The following is a 21282-nucleotide window of genomic DNA, read 5'->3' as shown; positions in this document are numbered from 1 at the left end:
AATAAAAGCTTTGAAAACGTGATATGGCTTTAATTTTTTAAATTTGATTCAGTTCTTAAAATATGCTGTTTTATCTTGTTTAGTTTTTATAACAAAATTTGACAATGGATTATTTTTCAGAACACCCACTTTTGCAGGAGGACTTTTTTCCATATCAAAAGAATATTTTGAGTATATTGGAAGTTACGATGAAGAAATGGAAATCTGGGGAGGTGAAAATATAGAAATGTCTTTCAGAGTAAGTTTATGGGAATTAAATATTGCAGATATATTAAACAATGAAATATATTGTGTTCTAATTGGCTGGTACAGATGATTACAGATGTGCGCACTCTACTTTTTGTGCTTTCTAAAACTTAATTGCTGGAAATTTTGGAATAAGAATATTTTCTTTTAATATGTAACTTAATATATTTGTTCATTGTTGCCAATGCAACAAGAGGAATCAGTTAAACTCCTGTGTCCAGGCAATAACACCAATTAATGCACTTGTAGCTACTGAATTCCAGCCAAGATAAATATAATTAAATCTAGTGCTTCAGGAAATGAGTTGATCATCAAGGGAGTTAGAATGGAAAAACATTTATGAATAATTTTAAAGGACATTGGACTTAACTGTTTGGATTGAATGAGCTGGATTTTTTCTATACATAAGTTAATATAAAAAAAGGCTTTGGGTAGACTCCGTATGTACCTTATGTATTTGATTTCATGAGTTTCATTTTCTGCAGTAACTTTATCATTCATTTTTCATCTCTTAGGCTGGAATGTAGTGGAAAAAGAACTGAACTAGGAGTTAGAAGATTTAAGTTTTGGCTCTGGCTCCATCACATACTGGCAGTGATGATCTCAGCCAAGTTTGAACTGCTTATGGCGGGGTCTTGTTTATTTATTTCAGTATTTCCAACCCCTAGCACATGTTGGGTCACAAGCACAGTTTGTTGAATTGAACGTATCACTGAGTCTTCTCATTTGTTCAAGAAAGAAAGGAGAGAAAGAGATTGTAATCACTTGCTCTACTACTAGCACATAGTATTAAATATGACTTATTTTCTGATTCTTTGCTTGGTAACTATGGCAGAGTCAATTATTAAGATATTTAAGTGAAAAGGCATTGATTTCATGATTTGCCATTTTATTTAACATTAATGCAAATCAGGGTTTTTTTTGACATTTTATCTCTAAATTGGCATGAATTTTTAAATAATCATCCACTACTTTGCAAGTTCAATAGAATGGTCATTGGTAATAATAGCCATCTGGAATTGTTTTCTTAGTTACAAAATTGAATATACAAGAGGTAAATAGGGTCTGAGTCCACTTCTACCCAAGCTTAGAAGAGAAACTCTAGTTTAAGTGAAGGGACTATGTTGGTAGTTCAGACGAAGTCAAATGCGTAAGAGCCTTTAGTTTTCTGTGCATATTAGAGAACTTACATAATTATTTGCAAAAACAAAAGCCTGGAATTCATTTTTATGAAAAATCTGAAATCACCATTTTGTTAACTTACTGAAAATGCACTTCTGTTGTCTTTAGTGTCTATGCCATTTAATGAAATAATTCCTTACATTTAAGAACTTAAGTTGAAATGGCAGGGGACAGAGACTATTTGTAATATTGTAATCTCTTCTTTAATTTTGTTTTTCATAATATCTTAAAGGTGAACTTAAAAGCAACAATTTGATTTTTCTAAAATACTGTAAATTTAAACAAATATCATTAATTATCAGGTATGGCAATGTGGTGGGCAGTTGGAGATTATGCCTTGCTCTGTTGTTGGACATGTTTTTCGCAGCAAAAGCCCTCATAGCTTTCCAAAAGGCACTCAGGTGATTGCTAGAAACCAAGTTCGCCTTGCAGAAGTCTGGATGGATGAATACAAGGAAATATTTTATAGGAGAAATACAGATGCAGCAAAAATTGTTAAACAAGTAAGTTAAAGCTAAGTAGTTAAACTGCAATAAAACCTATAACAAGTTCACATATCCTTTTGCTTCAATTCATCTCAAGTACAAAACATCAAAAAATTTGAAAGTAGATTTTTAATTTTAACTCTTAAAGTACATAACTTAGGAATCCGAGTTTCCATTTTTAAGAAAAAAGCTAAATAAACTGCTTTTTAAAAATCAGGAATTCTACTTGATGTTTTTAATATGAAAGATATTTCTTTTCTTTTCTTTTTTTTTTTTTTTTTTACTCAAAGAAAATTAAGTGGAACTGTTTTTACTGGTTTTAGGAGATATAACACCTAAATAAAAACACCTAAATAAAGGTTCTAAGTGACTTTTTGCACTGGAGATATAGTGTCTTAATGTGGCGTGAGAATAAACCAGGAGTGCCAAGCCTTTTTTTTTTTTTTTTTTCCAAGCTCTAGTTTCACTACTTACTGGAGATGTTACTTTGGCAAAGTCTTTGAGAATGTAAAATAGGGAAGACACTTCATAGAGTGGCTGCAAGGTGGCTGGACATGGAGTGCATGCTTAACATGTTTCTTTTCTCTCCTGTGTTTTAAGAGATGAAATACACATCCTGCCTCTCTCCCAGAGTAGCTGTGAAATAAGAAAGTGATAAGTGCTAACAAATATATGGTACTCTTGTTATTAACCTACCATAAATAGATTCTGTTCTGCAGAATCATGAAACTTAATATGTGCTAACAAATATATGGTACTCTTGTTATTAACCTGCCATAAATAGATTCTTTTCTGCAGAATCATGAAACTTAATATATTAGAAGTAAGTTCTAATAGTCTTACTAATACTAGATACGGTAAATTAACTAGATAGTTTAAGACCATGCTTCAGTGAATAGTACTCGTCTCTTTATAGGAAATAGTGCTAATTTGCAGGGCGAGGGAAGGTGGAGTATTTATTGGGAGTCAAGGGTATCAATATTTTGGCTGTTGTGGTAAAGAACGATTTGGTTACCTCTTTCGCCTTTTCTTTGGTCTCCAGTATCTCCCTGTTAGGATGCAAATTCAGAGCACTATTGAGTTAGATTGCTATCTTTTTACCCAAGGCGGTGAAGACAAAGTGATAGCACTTGGCTAAGCAGGCAAGGGGCACTAAATGAAGCTTCTGCTCTGCTTGTCCCCCACAAAGGGGCACACGAGTCAGCAAATACCTGTTTGTTACCACAGGACACATAGATCTACATGGTAAATGTAATAAGCTAGCCAGAAGTCCTAAAGACTCATACTTTTTGCTGAAATGCCTGGGTTCAAGACATCGAAGTTGGCATAAGAAAATATTTTCTTTAGTTGAACTGATAAGGTTGAGTATTTACTTTTGCATACATTTAGATATTACATGTACTTTTTCTCTAATATTTTGCCTGTAGGTCAGATACCTTGAAGTTTAATAATAGTTTTTTTTTTTTTAATTATTTTCTTAGTCCCTTAAAATAAAGGAAAATAAAATTCATTTAACTTGAAAATTGCCTTTTTATACTAAAGGTTCAGTTGGGGATATTGTTAACAACAAGCAACATCCTGAAACTAGAAAAGTTACTCCCAGTGGGTTATTTCTTGCTGGTGGTTTTCTGTGATCTCGATGGAGAAGAGATAGAAGTTGCATTGTGTATTGGCACAGTTTGTCTTTACCTGATTTCTCACACCTCACTTTGCAGATCACTTTTAGGTATAAAGTTGGGACCAATTTTGGATGCGCCTACCACCATTACTTTGCCCACAACATTTTACTAGAAATCTTTGTCTTGTAGGGAATGTTTGTGGCACAAATGAAGAATAAAATAGCATCGTTTTAGTATTTTAATCAGCACTGAAGTGGTCTTGACTGTCTGTTAAAGCCAGAAATGAACAGGCAGACATACTTTTTACTTGAATGAATGATGAAGGCTGTTGAATTGCCTCTTGAATTTTTAGCATGGATTTTTTTAAATACCTAAATAGAAATAAAAATAGTAGCATTTTAAGTACTTTCTCAATGTTGTTTTAATTAAGCATTCCCTTCATTTCTCATCTTTCTACAGAAAGCATTTGGTGATCTTTCAAAAAGATTTGAAATAAAACACCGCCTTCAGTGTAAAAATTTTACATGGTATCTGAACAATATTTATCCAGAGGTGTATGTGCCAGACCTTAATCCTGTTATATCTGGATATGTGAGTATTTTCCTGTTCCTTTTTTACTTAATATACTCTTTGCCACTAACCTTTATGGTTCTAAGAAAATTGCTGAAATACTTTCTGGTTTATTGCTTTTGAGATTTTACATTATAATCATTAACATTACTTTCTAAGTTATTTTAAAAATATATAAACCACATGGATTAAAAAACTTTTCATAACTTGAAAATTTTCCTTTAGATTAAAAGCGTTGGTCAGCCTCTATGTCTGGATGTTGGAGAAAACAATCAAGGAGGCAAACCATTAATTATGTATACATGTCATGGACTTGGGGGAAACCAGGTGAGCACTCACTGCATTAAAAATCCTTCACTTGTAAAGCATTTACCAGCACAAGTGAGATGTTGCCTATATTTCAGAAGTCCCAAAGCAGCTTTACACTTGGGTAAGCTGGTGTGTGAAATGTTTTTGGACTGAGTTTGGCAATTGATATTGATGAGTATTTTTTTGGTTTTTATTCTGGCTCTGAAAACAATTTGAGTAGCTTAACCATTCTAAGAAAAAAAAAAAAAAAAAAAAGGAGGCTGGGCAGAGTGGCTCACACCTGTAATCCCAGCAGTTTGGGAGGCTGAGGTGGGTGGATCACTTGAGGCCAGGAGTTCGAGACCAGCCTGGAGAATATGGTGAAACCTCATCTCTACTAAAAGTACAAAAATTAGCCAGGTGTGGTGGTGCATGCCTGTGTTCCCAGCTACTCAGGAGGCTGAGGCTGGAGAATTGCTTGAACCACGGAGGTGGAGGTTGCAGTGAGCCAAGATCACGCAATTGCACACCAGCCTGGGTGACAGAGTGAGACTCTGTCTCAAAAACAAACAAACACACAAACCAAAAAAAAAAAAAAAAAAGAAGAAAAACGAAAATGAGAAAATAATAGAATAAGCCATTTGAATTTTTTTAAAAAAGAAACTTCTATTTAGCTCTTTGGTGCTTTGACTTTTGCATGACTATTGGCATGATAATTTTGCAAGTTTACACATAAAGGCCACATATAACTGTATTGAATCACAAATTACTTCAAGTGTTAATAACAAAATAGAGCATTATAAATTAATTTTGTGGGCCACAATATTATTTCAATATGTTCCTCCTTCTCCCACAAAAGAGGACGATTCTCCTTGATTAGTGACATCCCTGCTTTACTACCTTTTGACGATTTTACTGATTAAGATTCAAATGTCAAATATTACTATTTAACGTGCCTATGGGTAGAGAACATGTTATATACAAAGTTTCTGTTTTTTTAAGCTTCCTTTCCTTACCTTTTGCAAATTAACTCCTGGAAAGATTAGACTATTTCTCTCATTTGTTCATTCAACAAATTAATTGAGTGAGCCCTGTATGCCAGATACTCTGAGGAGTTCAAGCTATTTAGACTCTAACTCCTTTAGGAAACCGGTAAACTAGCAGTTCCTGAGGATAAAGCATTCAGAGTGTTCTCGGGGTATAGAAAAGGGCATCTGAATGAGAGTGGGTGCCACACATTTTCCTGAGAAAGATGACATTTGAAAACATTAAAAAAAAAAAAAAAGTAGGTAGGAGCTAGTGAAGTGGCTGTTGGGAATGGCAACAGAATAAGAAGAGTGTGAAGGAAAGTGAACTGAAGAGAAGAGCCTGGAGTATCTCTTATGGGCATTGCAGTTATTTTGATGTAGAGTCCAAGATGTATGTGGAGGAGTTTTGCAATAATTAATATCCATGATGTCCTATTTTAATGGGATGAAACTTTGAGATGTCAGTTTTAGGAAAAAAGAACCAGTTTATCTCCTGGTCCATCCTCTTCTGTATTTCTTCCTACCCATTAGGCTCAGCTTAATCTAGTTCTAATCCTTATTCACCTAAACCAATCTTTCTACTGAGGGCAGACGATACAGATGCCCAGAAACCAGAGCTGGTGAACTGGATCTATTGCTGGATGGTTAAGGTGTAATTCTGAAATAGGATGGAGATATATATGGACACATATAGACATACATACATCTATACCTATATCTATATACATATATCTGTACATATATGTGTATGTGCATAAATCTATATGCATCTTTTTAAGAATGTTGTTACCCTTCATATATTAGAAGAAAAATAGTTACATAAATAATTGCATTCTATGGAAATAGCACTGATCTATGCTTGTAAAAATTAAGATTTTGAGCAAAAGGAAATATCTCTGCATTTGTAAAAATCTTATCACTAAATGTAAATCCTTATAAATTTCTCTTAGGCTTCTTCTAGCATTACATTTATTTCATCTTAAAAGCTGAGGATATATTGTACACATTGCTTTTTTCCATTTTTCTGTTATTGTCATAAAGATAATAACAGCTTTATGATAGCTCTGTATCAAAAATATGTTTATATTTTAAGTAGAATATAGCTATCTTTTAGAAATTGGGGGATGGGAAAAATTCACATATTCTTTCAATAAATATTTGTTTAGAACCTATAAAGTAGCTTGTAATGACTGTTACCATAGTGAAAAGACAAAGCTCCTGATCTTGTGGAGCTTATGTTCCACAGGAACAAAGAAAAAAATATGTAGTTTTGGGCATGAAGAAAAATATAGCAGGTAAGAGAATAGTGTGTTTTGGGGTGAGGTGGTTATTTTAAGAGGTGAAGGAAGACCTTTTTGGAAAAGCGACCTTGGAGTGGAGGCCTGAATACTTTGAGAGAGTGTTCCAGGAAAAGATGCTCATCTTGGAGGAAGGATTTCCAAGGGTGGAGGCCCAGAGGCAGATACATGGAGAAAGCAGACAGCCAGTGTGCCTAGAACAGAGTGGTCTAGCAAAGAGGAGTAGGAAATGAGGTCAGGGACATTGATAAGGACCTGATCATGTAGGGCTTAACAGGCCCCATTAAGAAACTTGGACTTAATTCTGAGTTTGACAGAAATGGTTGAAGAGTTTTGAACAGGAGGATAAATATTATCTGGTGTACATATTAAATAGAAAAATTTGGCTTTTGTTACCCTAACACAGCTATTGATTTTATTTTGGTTCATTTCCTTGACATTTTATTTTTAATCAAGCATTGCACTTAAACCGTTTTGTAAATTTCAGTTCCCTGAGTGCCAAAATTTCGTGACATTATATAACTTGATCATTTTTCATGTTTCCTTTTACTTTTGATCAGATAATGTCTTTATAGCATAAAACTTCATTGTAACAGTATTCATGTATGCCAAGTAAAAATAAATATTTTGGTTATGTGACTAAGTTAGCCAATATTACTAGAGCAATGCAGTTTGAGTCATTATAACTTGATTATGTTTACTGCTTTGCCTCTTCCACTTTCTCTACTCGTTCTAAGTAATGGGCCTCTCCAACATTCTTAGCTATTCAATTATGTGCTCTTTTTTGTTACCAAAGTACTGTCAATATTTTCAATTTTTTATCATTTTTATTTTAATGACTTTTTAATAATGGGTAAAATACTTCACAGCCTTTGTTACCATCTTCGAGATCTTAAGGCTTCTCTTTCTTAGCCAAGTATAGCTAGAATGCTATTTTCATCATCTTCCAGTATTTCTGGAAGATGATTTTCTTCCAGTGTTTCCATCTGAAGAACTACTAGTTATAAAAATGACTGATGTTTTGCTTGTGGGCGGAGATAAATTAAGCATGAGACTAAGAGTAGGGAAACTCAAGATATGTGGCTCTGTGAATTCAGCAAATGTTTGTAGAGTGCCTGCTCTAATATACATAAGGAGTTTAACACAGTGCCTGCCTTGCATGTAATAAGGACTTAACAAATACTAATGCTCCTACTAATTATTTCATTATTGAAAATCAATTATGTTAACTTATTTTATCTTTATAATGTCAATATTATGAAATATTGGATTTGTAATGGGTTTTATGACTCCATAAATTACCTGACTTCAGTCTATGGGGAAGCCAGCTCTATATACCACACACAATTCTAATACAGTGCTAGAAAAGTTATGTCTGATGTACTATGGGAACCTTGAAAAGAGTGTAATTTTGTGCAGCAGGGCAAAATCAGGCAAAGCCAAAGAAGGAAGGTAATATTTGAGTTGGCTCTTGAAGGATTAAAAAGGAGTTAGCCAGGCAGAAAAGGGTCAAAAATATATTCCAGGCAGAGGACAGACTGTAAAGCAAAATCTTAGAATTATAGATACACATGTTCTGATTGGTGGAATTGTGTGAAAGAAGCATAATATATAACTGGGGCAATGGTTGATGCAAGATCAAAAATGATAGATTTCATGTACCAATTAAAGAGTGTGGACTTTTAGCTCAGCAACAGTAGTGATTCACTTAAGCAAGGGCAGTCAGGGATCAAACCAATGTTATAAAAGACTATCTGGCAGCAGATTGGATTACTGGATGATAGGAACAGAAACTGGAGGTAGCTCTAGGTGTTTCAGTAAAATTCTGAGAGTCTGAGTAAAAGAAGTGAGTAGACGGAAGTAAGAATGGATGGGATGTTAACATCTGAGAGAAATAGTACAGCTAAGGGACGAATTATTTGGATATGTGGAGAAAGAGAAGCGTCAATAGTAACAATAGCTAAAATGTATGAAAAGTCACCATGTGCCAGTCATTGTTCTAAGTATATTATACATATTAACCCACTTATCTTCATAACCCTATGGGGTAGGAACTAGTAAATTATCCATTTTCAAGTGAGAAAACTGAGGCATGGTGAACACCCTGAAGTCCCTAGTTTAGTGAAAACACTTTTAATTGAGATGAAGAAGAGCAATGGAACACTTGTGGGAGAGAGGCAATTAAAGTGCTTGTTAGCTCTTCATTCCCTTTTCTGAGGAATGCCTGGGGTAGTCTCCATTCTCCTTGATAACTTCCAACTTGTGGTATGGGAGGAAGACAGTACCTTCTTAATGAAGTAACCAACTGTTGATGAAGGAAGGCTATTGTATCGTCTATCATAAAAACTCAGTGTATGTTTCTGATAACTATTTTTATTGTATTATTTTGTTGAAATAGAAATGACTTCATTATTTAATGAGGTGCTGATTTATTTATTTATTTTGCAACTGAGCACATGGGTTGCTTTTGTCAATAACAGTGTATTCCTTCCATAGTACTTTGAATACTCTGCTCAACATGAAATCCGGCACAACATCCAGAAGGAATTATGTCTTCATGCTGCCCAAGGCCTCGTTCAGCTGAAGGCATGTACCTACAAAGGTCACAAGACAGTTGTCACTGGAGAGCAGATATGGGAGATCCAGAAGGTACCTCAGTGCAATTAATTCGTCTCTTTAACTGTTTTTCTTAGCTCTACTTGCTTATCTGGGAAAATGAGTGGAACATGGTACATTAATATTATCTATCAGAATTTCTCTCTTTATTAACTTTGTGGTTATGTGTTTCTACCCATGTGATAAGAGAATATATCTATGAATTAAGTACTCTTAGTAACAAAAAATTAAGTTGCTTGGTTGAACCATGATATATGCAGATGAGCACTTCTGTGAATTATTATTAGTCGCTTGCTTTTTACTATTTAGGGTTTCTTATAATGCTTTTGGCAACAGTCATATTTTTTTTTCTGGCAGAGAGAAGAAAAATTATTATATCTTCTCGCTTGAAGAGATTAATTTTTTTCTACCCTGTTTTAGCACTTTTTCATGAACCTAGAATTGAGAGAATACATAACAGGTCTATTCTGTTTTTAAACATGTTTAAGGCTTAGCTGTATTGTAGCAATTCTTACCCGAACATTGTTTTGTGCAATACTAGAAAACCTTAACACTGGCTTTTATGATTTATGATGTTTTTAAGAGTTTGTCACTTACGAATATATCAAGGGAATACTTCTTGTTTGAAAATGTGATTCAAACCTTGTTCTGTCTGCCTCTCTTCATTATGTAATACCTTACTAATTGAACAGTAGTAGCTTAAAAAGGTGGCATTTTCACTAGAAGTCAAAAAGAGTTTATCAGACATGGCTCACCTTAGAAAGATTTACTATTAGGTTTGCTTCAATGAAGCCATAAAATCTTTTTCATATTTATCACTTAACTATGAGTCTTGAAATTTAATGTCTGTTGTTTCCTTTCATTCTAGGATCAACTTCTATACAATCCATTCTTAAAAATGTGCCTTTCAGCAAATGGAGAGCATCCAAGTTTAGTGTCATGCAACCCATCAGATCCACTCCAAAAATGGATATTTAGCCAAAATGATTAAGTGTTCCTTAAAATTAAGTTGAAAAAGGAGACATTCTTTCTCATAAAACTGTGACTAGGCATACACTGTAGGTTTTGAAAATTATGCAAAAGCAGCTAAATGTAACTTATTCCAAGTGCATTTTTCTTATTTATATCTTAAAATATCTATGTAGCACTACTACAGAAATTCTGCAAGTTTCTGTTTCAAAGCACAGTAACTAGTAATACCAAAGACTATTTCAAAATGTCCAGATGTAGGGGAAGAGATGTTTACAGTATGATGAAAATAATTTTCGAAGTAAAGTGATGTTTGTGTGTTTTGTACACTTAGGGATATATATAGCTACATTCACACACTCACAATTTAAAATATTTTCCCTAGTTTTTTGGGGGGATAGGAAGAAAGATTTGTTACTGTATTTTTTTAACTATATAGAAATAGATCAATGAAGGTCAGCACTGGCCTCTGTGTACAAACCAAGAGCTTTTACAGATCCAGAATTTATTATTTTAAAATGCAGGTGAATTTTTTTTTTTGCCTTTGGTTTACTTGTCTGCTAAATGTTTCTTTAAACATGAAACTGAATAAGGAGAGGAGTATTTTTAACACTTAAATTTCTTGGAAATTTTTAAACCATTTTTTAGTCTGCAACCCACTCCACTTGAAGCACTTAAGTCTTCCTTAAATGACTTTTCTTAAGTAACGATACTGTGTGTTTTCCCAAAGCACTTTTAAAAACACTTTTATAAATTACTATCTGTTGAAAAGGTGTCCTTTTCCTTTCTGCTAGTGTTTTTTTTCTTACCAAAATTCACTAATCTTGAATGTTTGTGATATTAAATTTCAAATGCAGAATACTTGACTCATTTAAAGCTAAATTTTGTTACTGATTTAATTATAATTGTAATGGATTTTTGACTTTGTAATGGATTCTTTTCATCAAAAAGCCTTATTTTTTATCTATATAGAAAACACAATAAAAAGTCCTCAACACTATTGTAATTATTTGATTAAGTGTTTTTCCTCTTTTGGGTAAAATCTATAATTGATAATAGGTGGGGGAAAATGAATTTTATATGCTGAATTTCTAAGCACCTATCATTTGTAAAGCCATCAGATATTTCTTGAGGCACAAAAAATGAGGAATAGCAAAATTTCTGTGTTCAATATTTAGAAAATTTTGTGTTAATTTCTGATACTTTTCCTTGAGCATCTGATAGATGACTTTTTTTAAAAAAAAATTGATGCTTGCTTAGGAGATTTAATACTTTTTATTTTGGTTTTGGTCATTTTATATTTAGATCTACTGTATTCTTGTTCCAGAAGTAAAGTATGATTGGTTTCATATTTTAAATCTGGCAAAGCCTCAGCTGTACAAAAAAGAGCATATGTTGGTTATTGACCCCATCTTCTCATTGTTTGTTTGTAGGTTTGAATTTGTATTAAAAAGCCTGCATTCCGAGCTGGACATGGTGGCTCAGCCTCTAATCCCAGCACTTTTTTAGAAAAGGTGGGAGGATCATTTCAGCTCAGGAGTTCCAGACCAGCCTGGGCAACATAGCAAAATCTCATCTCTACAAAACATAAAAATAAAAAAATGAAATTAAAAATAAAATTAGATAGGTGTGATGGCACATATCTGTAATTCCAGCTATACAGGAAGGTGAGGCAGAAGCATTGCTTGAGCTTGGGAGATTGAGGCTACAGTTAGCTATGATTACACCACTGCATTTCAGTTTGTGTGACTGAGCAAGACTCTTTCCAAAAAAAAAAAAAAAAACACAAAGCCTACATTCTCCAATTGATTATTTCAACTAATGTGTATTATGTGCCTAATTTTCTACCAGAAGTTGTATTAGTCCGTTTTCACACTGCTGTTAAAGACATACCTGAGACTGGGTAATTTATAAAGAAAAATGGGTTCGATGGACTCACAGGTCCGTGTGGCTGGGGAGGCTTCACAATCATGGCGGAAGGTGAAAGGCATGTCTTACATGTTGGGAGACAAGACAGAATGAGAACCAAGTGAAAGGGATTTTCCCTTATAAAACCATCAGGTCTCGTGAGACTTACTATCACAAGAACAGTGTGGGGGAAACCACCCCCATTATTCAATTATCTACTACTGGACCCCTCTCACAACATGTGGGAATTATGGGAGCTACAATTCAAGATGACATTTGGGTAGGAACACAGCCAAACCATATCAGAAGTGCTGGTAGGCAGAGTAAGACTTGTTACTGCTTTTGAGCTATGTCTCATGGGTCAGAAAGAAAGGCAAATAATTTTAAAGTAGATAGTACCAGTAGGCATGAATATCCATGAGCATATATTTCTCTTAGAGCTTATATCTCTAAACACAAAATTATTTCTCAAATATATTTTATAAATGAACTTAAGAATGTTTTTAAAAAAACCAAAGTGAGTGCCCTGCATGTATCACTCATATGTTGTCATATCATGATCCAACTGAAATGTACTTAGATTAGGTTGATATTATTATGGGAAAGTCCTTCTTACCTGATTTGGCAGCCTCAGGCTATTGCTCAAGTTTCATACAAATCATGTCATTAAGGACTGGACCTTCAGGGTAGGCAGTGCCTTTTAAAAGTCTGAGTTTTGGAACAATGATAACAGGGAGTTATTTATGGAGCCTGGCTGCCATCCACCTGAGACTTAACTGCACTCAAGTGTGAAATTGTGGAATTCTTGCTCAATTTGAAGCTGCCATGGCAAATGGTCTGGTTGCTACAGAAGACCTGGCATGCTGCCTTCATTCCAGAGGACCAAGTCCTAAGAATTCTAGGTTGGTAAGCTGCACTGCCAAATCCACTAGGGTTAACCTGATGGGCAAGTCCACTGAAATCTGAGAGGGGATCACATAGTTAACTATAGGAGAAAATAAGCAACACACTAAAATTGCCTATTACTATAACCAATGATGATGGATTTTTTTAAGCCCTTATATTACCAGAGACTAGTCTTGGACAATTTAGTTAAGTACTTTATATACCATCAAAATATAAGTGCAAAAAGGACAAGGTTGACTTTATAAGAAAGGCTAGAAAAAAGTCAAATCATTTTTAAAATGCTGTTATGTGTAGATGAGAATTTTAGAAGATAGGGAAAACAAAAATCTAGGAAGATTCTGTACTCAGATTGCTTCACAATTCACTTTAAAGACAGCAGAAATAAATACCTTTAGACAATGCATTTTTAGTACGCTTTGTGCAGGAAAGATGTTTGCAGAACTCTCAGAAACCAGTTCATACTCCAATAAAAGGCCTTGACTCTACAATAGAATATCTGTGAAGGAATTAATGTACATACAAATGTAGCGGAGTGTGTGTGTGTGTGTGTGTGTGTGTGTGTGTGTATTTGAAATTAAAATATTTGACATCTTTTTTATGAATTTATATTTTAATTACCTTTCCAAATTATCAACCTACCCAATCTTCCCTTTTGCAATCCTACAGTCCTACCTTCTCCATATCACCAGCCCAGCTGCTAAAGAGATTCCTCCTGTACACATAGTCCCTCTTGCTCTCCCGGCTTCCACAATATCTAGGAAATTTTTTGTGTCTGCTTTAGGGATTTTATTAGGCACCAGGCACTAATAATATACAAAATAGTCCCCATCTGAAGGCAGAGAAAGTTATAGTTTAGTAATGTGCTCATCAATGTGGTCTCATAATGATGTTTTAAAGAGAAATAGTCCCATGATGAATTCAACATATTCACCTTCTGGTGAGTCCACTGACAAGAGCTAGAGGAGAAAACAGGCATCCCATATTTTGGAGGTAAATAATTAAAGTAATGCTTCTTAAACCTTATTGTACACACAATAGTAAGATTCTGATTGATTAAGAATCAATCAGATTGAGTAAGATTCTGATTGATTAAGCCTGGGGTAGAGCTTGTAATTTTGTATTTCTGACAAACTTTCAGGTGATACCAAAGCAGCTGGCCCTGGTACCACACTTTGAATAGAAAGGCTACCCAGTGAACTAATGCCCAGGGTTCTCTGAGACTACCATGATGATTCTGACCATGCTTGACATCCATAATTACTTCGAGTACCACCAGAAGTCAATGCCTCTCTATCAACCATTATCATAATTATTCTTCCCTGGTAGCTCCTACATCCTTTGTATATCTCTAAGTTGATAAATCCCCCACCTTCTGATTACCTTCTACTCGGTAAACTTCTTTGATTAGAAAACTCTTTAATATCAGCAATTTTGTCTCTGAAAATTCTACGTATTTTCTTGCCCTAACTGAAACTGGACATTAATTAAGGATACATCTTCCAATTCTAGTGAGGGTTATTGGTTTTTGTTTTTGTTTTCTATCATTCCTCTTGTACTTCAAGGCTAGGATTTGGGATAGGTGTGTCCTTCTTCAAAAATGCCTCAGCTTATTTGAAGCCATGTCATGTGGATATATTATGCCCTGCCCCTTCGTGGTACTGTCAACCATGAATCTATAGGTCATTTATCTTAATTCATTCCCTACATTAATTGAATACTTTAGTTCCTGTTGGTCTGTCTTTCTTTATACCTCTACTTGTATCACCCTATGGGTGACTTCATTATCGGTGCAGATAACTCCAGCATTCTGAGCTCTCAGTATTTGACCCACATTTCCTTCCCTCAACCACACATTCGCTAGTCATCACTAGAAACCATATCTTCTCTAACATCTTGATCACCTTAACCTCTCTGACTACCACCTCCTTTCCTAGCTCATTTATGCTAGTTCTTGCTCTCTAGAAATTTTTTTATATCTCTTCAGGACTTCTAAACAATTGATTTTGCTACTTGTTCACTATCATTCTCCTCTAGTCTATACTTTTATTCTTATCCAGAATGGTTTTAATATTTCATCATTGTAACAACTCTCTTTCACTGTCAATTCATGTGTCTGTTTTCCATCGTGCTTACCTAGAAAACCCCAAACCCTGGATAAACCAAAATATTTGCAACCACTACTTCTGCATCCAAACAATTGTCATGCTGGGCACATTCACCATCTTTCTGGGGATATCCTGTTTCCTCTCTCTCTTTCATATGTTAGGTCTCCTGTTTTGTGTATACTTATAACTTCCTCTTTCTTGGTTAACTTCCTCATTTTGGAGGAGTACATTACACAGTAATGTTCTGGGGAATGGTTTAGGATGCATACAGTTTTTGAGACCTTTATATCCAAAATACCTGTGTTCTACCCTCACAATTAGAAGGTTAGCTGAGTATAGATTTCTTGGATGGAATTTCTTTTTTCAGTATTTTAAAAGTTTTGTTTTTTTGTTTGTTTCTTTTTTTTCTAAATTTCAGTATTGAAAACTCCAGTCTATTTTTGATTCTTGATTCTTTGTTAGTATTTTATTATTTTCACTCCAAATACTTATAGATATCCTATTTGCCCCAATGTGTTAAATTTCACTGTAAGTCTTATATTACAGTATGCTTTACTGTGCTCTTTAAATACTCATGTATTTAAATTATGACAATCTTTTCCAAATATTTATTAATTTTATCCTTTGTAGTCTCAATTTCTTTCTGGGAATCTTATTATATCAGACCCTTAACATATTGATTCTCTAGTCTATATAGGAGGGAAGATTTCTGACCTATATTTCATCTCTTTGCATACTCCAGGATGTATTTTTAATGTACTCCTTTAAGCCTTCTGTTGAGTTTTTCTTTTCTGTCATTTGTAATTTCCAAGAGCACATTCTTGTTCTCTGAATTTTTCTTGTATACCACTATTATTTTGTGAATGTGATTTTTTTTCTTTTGTCTTTCTGAGATTATCAATAAAAATATTAATGGTAGTTCTTTTTTTAAAGGTTTCATCTACTTGCATAGTCTATTTCCTCCAAGCTGCTTTTTCCCCCCTATTTACTCTCTGCATTTCATAACAGATGCTTTCCTCTAATGTCTGGTGATTTATAATTGTTTATATTGAACAGAGGATTGAATACGTACTAAAAGCTCTTTTGTCTGAGGAGGGCTTATTGACTATAGTCTTTCCTGTAGGCTGACCCAACTGCAGCCATTGTGCTGGAAAACAAAATGACAAGTTAGATCCCCAGAGAAAAATCTTCCAATCACCCTGGAAGGTGTAAACCCGAGTATCATTGGGCGAAGAGGACTGGGGATACATTTTCAACATAAGATTCTTGTCCTCAACTGTGCTGGTAGCCCCTGTTCTACAGATACTCTATTTTATCCTATCCAGTGAATGAATGTCTAAGCTTCCATTTGGGTGTGGGAGAGGAATGAGGAGTCTAACTGATTCGTAAATGGAGCATCAACTCCTTTTCCTCCCCAACTGTATCTTTCTTATTTTTGGAGGCTCCTGGTTCCACTAGTTCTTGATTCTTTCTGTGGTTCTGTAGTATGAAATGCATTACTACCCTGCTTTCTCCAATGATAGCTTTGGACTAACTACTAATTAATTTGCTTTCCAGCCTTCAAAACGGTGTTGTCATTAAATTTCTCCTACTATTCTCCCCATGGATATATATTTTTTTCCTATATCTTTACTGTCATTTTAATGGGATTTTGGAAGAGAGCAGAAGAAAATGAGATAGAATCTGATATTCTTGACAAGAAATCCCCATTAATTCTTCCATGACTTCCAATATATCTTCTGCCACAAACAACTTGCAAGTTGCTACATTCAATACCCCTTTTCCTGCCGTCATTTTCTTAATCTCTGCAGCATTTGAAACAATTGATTGTGCTACCACTTCTGAAATTTCTGAAACTCTTTCCCCTCTGGGATTCTATGGCACCACAAGCTTCTATCTTCACCTCTGCTTCAAACTATCATTCAATCTCACATGGACTAAAATGATGTCTTAACTAATTGCTCTATTTTTGGGTCATTCCTCTAGTTGATTTTTTCACAGCAACTTAACTTTTTAAATAAGAAACAACATTGCTCCTCTGCTTTGTAACCTTCCAATGGCTCTCAAATTGTTCTTGGAGTAAAATTCTTGCTTCTGGTTATAGCCTGCAAGGACCTATATGACCCGCTCCTTGCCAATTTCTCCTGCCTCATCTAGGACCACCTTATCTGTGCTGAGTGTGCTTCAGACAGAGTAGTTGCCTCCTGGATTTGTCTTATGTATCAAACTGATTCTTGCTTTAGAGACTATGTTTTCTTTGTCTGGATGCCCCTAGTAACAGTATCTTTTACATGTTTCTGTTCTCTGCTCAAATAAAACACTCTGAGAAGAGACCATCTTCTTCTATAAAGTAACCCAATCGCTACTGAATCACCATGTTTATTTCCTTGTTACATTTACCACTACCTGAAATTTTATGTGTGAACTTATCTTTTGTTTCCATAAATGTCATCTTCACAAAAGCAAGATAAGAAATAATGAAATCCATATCATGTTCAAATTTAGGTAACTTCAGCATATCCTCAAAATAAAACAACACTATTTTTCAAGGATGTTTACAATAAACACAGAAGGTGCCAGTGAGGATGGGCCATGAGCATAGGAATGGAGGATGAAGAGAAAAATATGGGCAAAAATAAAAAAGGACAAAAAAGACAGATTTTTCTTAGACTGATGAAGAGCAACAACAAAAATTCTTGATAGGAAAAGTTTTCTGAGAGGATGCATTATTTCTTCAAAAGATATGTTACAGAAAACATAGGTTTATTTACAATATCCTATAGTACAAGAATAATGGAACCAAGAAATAGATGTACTAGTTCGCATAGCACACAATATATCTGTGAAACTCATTACTCAAAAGAGTTTATGTAAGTGGAAATTTTGAATAGACTCAACAAAATTGATGACAAATTCACAATCAATAAGAAAAAATAGAATGTATAGCATGTCCCCATATCTTCAGAGTCACATAGAAGAGAGTATCTTCCTAAACATATCCCTTTGATACTACATCAGTCATAGCATGTTCCCTTGAATGTTAGTTATTAGAGTATTTGCTTTTATTTAATATTATCATAATTTTATGATATTCCTTTAGAATCTCAGCTAATCATTGTGTAAAGTATTATGGGAGAAGTCTATTTTTTTTCCAGTGGATCTTTTGAAAATTTATCTCCTTTAAAACATGATGTTAACTGTGAAAAATACTTTTCTTTGAAAGCACAGGTGGAATTCATGGTGTCAAAAAAGTTATATTTAAGTATGTATTTTTAAAAAGAAGACCAAAAGCTTCTACTTGTTTGTAAAATCCTTGTTAACTAGGTGGAGCATTATTTCTGTTATTCTGTGTTAGAGTGCATTTATTATTTTATTTTTCCATCAGAGTCAGTATTGCCAGCAATAGAAATTAACTCTGGATGATTTAAGTGGAAAAGAAGTTTGTTGAAAGGATATTGAGTAGTTCACAGAGTCATTTGGAACACTAGAGAAAAGGCTTAAAAAATGGGCAGGCAGGATAAAACAAAGCGCGTAGCTTTGAAGCTAAAATTATGCTGCAGAAGTTGACTGGTGAGGATATTCTTTCTGCTGCCAGCAAACGCTAGATGAATGGTTTGTACCTCTCATTTCCCTGGTATTGGCATTGTTTGCTGCTGACACTGGCTACTGGATGACCCCCCTGCTATAGCTGTGACTAGATCCTCGAAGCAACTGCTACCATTATTGCTGCCAGAATGAATTCTCCACTGAGTGCTTCTTTTCTCACTAGTTCCCAAGTCAATATCCAAACTGAATTCAGAGTAACTGAGCCTATTCATGTGCCCTGCCCTCAAGGAATGGAGGCTATGAAAGCAAGTATCTGGCTTTGTAGCTTCTGCAGTTGAAGGTGGAAATTTCACAGGCACAGAAAGGGAGTTCAGATGCCAGGTGGCTAAGAAAAAAAAAAAAATGACAAACAACTTCAGTACAAACCTTAGGATTTGAAAACCATAGCATTCTTTTCCTCACTATTTTTTCCTTTAAGCTGTAAACATTTAAATGATTATACACACATATAAATGCCATTCACTTAATCAGATTGTAGGAACTTTCTTGCTTTTGTTGACTGTCAAATAGGTCAAAGATATTACTATATTTTTTATTTTGTTCTCTGTACAGTTAGATGGTATATTCATAATTTGTTTTCTCAGAACAGCAATTTTTATTGTTTTTTACTTAATTCTTTTTGCAAAATAATGTGTATATAATAAAATGACAGAATTTGAAAGTTCAGTTTAATGAGTTTTGACTTGTAGATATCCTTGTAACTGCCACCCAAAACGAGATCTAGAATATTTCCTTCATACCACAAAATGTGTTAGGTAGTATATTAATACTTTGTTTTCTCCGAGCAGCAATTTTTATTGTTTTTTTAAAATTAATTCTTATTGCAAAATAATTTATATATAATAAAATGCACAAAATTTGTTCAGTTTAATGAGTTTTGACTTGCAGATATCCTTATAACTGCCACCCAAAACAAGATCTAGAATATTTCCTTCAAACCAGAAAGTGTTTTGCATCTCCCTCCATTCAAACTTTCAACCCTGAAAGCAACCATCCTGATTTTTATCAGCATGCATTAGCATCAATTATTCATTTGTTTCATCTAAATGGAATAATACATTATATATTTTTGTACCTGCTTTTGGTTGTTCATTATAATGTTTTTTGATATGAATCCGTGAGGTTTTTGTCTATTTGTGACTTTCTTTTCAATTGCTGAGTATTATTCCATATATAGATATACCACAGTTTCTTTGTCCATTCTTTCATTGACAGACATTTGAGTTATTTCAAATTTTTGAATATTTTGAATAAGGGGGCTATGATCATTCATATACAAGTCTCTTTATCTTTAAAAAAAAGTGAAAACGTGGCGGGGCGTTGGGGCTCACACCTGTAATTCCAACGCTTTGGGAGGCCGAGGCCGGCGAATCACGAGGACGAGGTCAGGAGATGGAGGCCATCCTGGCTAGCACGGTGAAAACCCGTCTCTACTAAAAATACAAAAAATTAGCCGGGCGTGTTGGCGGCTGCCTGTAGTCCCAGCTACTCCGGAGGCTGAGACAAGAGAATGGTCTGAACCCAGAAGGCAGAGTTTGCAGTGAGCTGAGACCTCGCCACTGCACTCCAGCCTGGGCGACAGAGAGAGACTCTGTCTCAAAAAAAAAAAGGGGGGGCGGGGAGAACATTAAAAGGTTTTAGTTTTTCACTGGAGAAAAAGTTCTACAATGAAACATCTTTAACATTTTCCAGTGAGAAATGTTTTCACTTTTTTTAAAGGTAGACACCTAGGAATGGATTCATGGATACCATGTATGTTTAACTTTAAAAGGTATTGCCATAGGTTTTTTTAAATGGTTGTAATATTTCACATTTCCACCAGCAATATTCCCAGGGGTTTCACATCCTTGCCAAAACTTGGTATTTTCAGTCTTTTTTATTTTAAACATTCTAGTATGTATCTTGTGGTGGTTTTAATTGTTATTTCCCTGATAAGCACCTTTTTATGTTCATATTAAACAGTAATTGTTTGGTAAACTGTTTACATATTATATGCATATTGATTGAGTAGATTTCTTCATTATTGATTTGCAGGTCATTGTATATTCTAAATACAAGTCCTTTTGTTAGATATTTGTATTGTAAATATTTGTATTGTAAAATATTTGTGTTGTAAATATTGTCTTCAAGTCTGAAGCTTGATTTTATTTCTTATAATATTTTTTAATGTGCAGAAGTTCTTATTTTTGATGCTGTGTTATTTATCAAGTTTTGTTTTATGTTTGGTGCTTTATATGCTCTAAAGAAATCTTTGCCTATCCCAAACGTATGAAGACCTAGTTCAATGTTTTTTCTAGATGCTTTATTTTTCTAACTTTTATTTTAGGTCAATAATTAATCTTGAAATGTATTTTGTATATAGAGTGATGCAGGAGGTTGAGATTTGTTAATTTAATTTTCCATTGTTCAAACACCATTTGGGAACTTGCTTTCCCAAAGGAATTGTTATGGTTTGG

General features: G+C 34.4%; 1 protein-coding gene across 1 annotated transcript in view; it reads left to right on the top strand.

Annotated features, from left to right (window-relative positions):
• The window catches only part of GALNT3 (polypeptide N-acetylgalactosaminyltransferase 3), a 98969-nt gene extending 87662 nt beyond the window's left edge, over positions 1–11307 (top strand). The window contains exons 8-13 of the mRNA XM_025405426.1: positions 121–238; positions 1731–1931; positions 3992–4123; positions 4328–4429; positions 9213–9365; positions 10201–11307. Coding sequence (XP_025261211.1) covers positions 121–238; positions 1731–1931; positions 3992–4123; positions 4328–4429; positions 9213–9365; positions 10201–10323 — 829 coding nt within the window. The 3' untranslated portion in view covers positions 10324–11307. The remainder of the gene's footprint in view (positions 1–120; positions 239–1730; positions 1932–3991; positions 4124–4327; positions 4430–9212; positions 9366–10200) is intronic.
• The last annotated feature ends 9975 nt before the right edge of the window (positions 11308–21282 follow it).

This window comes from Theropithecus gelada, chromosome 12 (genome assembly GCF_003255815.1).
Source record: "Theropithecus gelada isolate Dixy chromosome 12, Tgel_1.0, whole genome shotgun sequence".
NCBI lineage: Eukaryota > Metazoa > Chordata > Mammalia > Primates > Cercopithecidae > Theropithecus > Theropithecus gelada.
The sequence above is the reverse complement of the archived record's forward strand: the minus strand, read 5'-3'. Positions and strand labels throughout refer to the sequence as shown.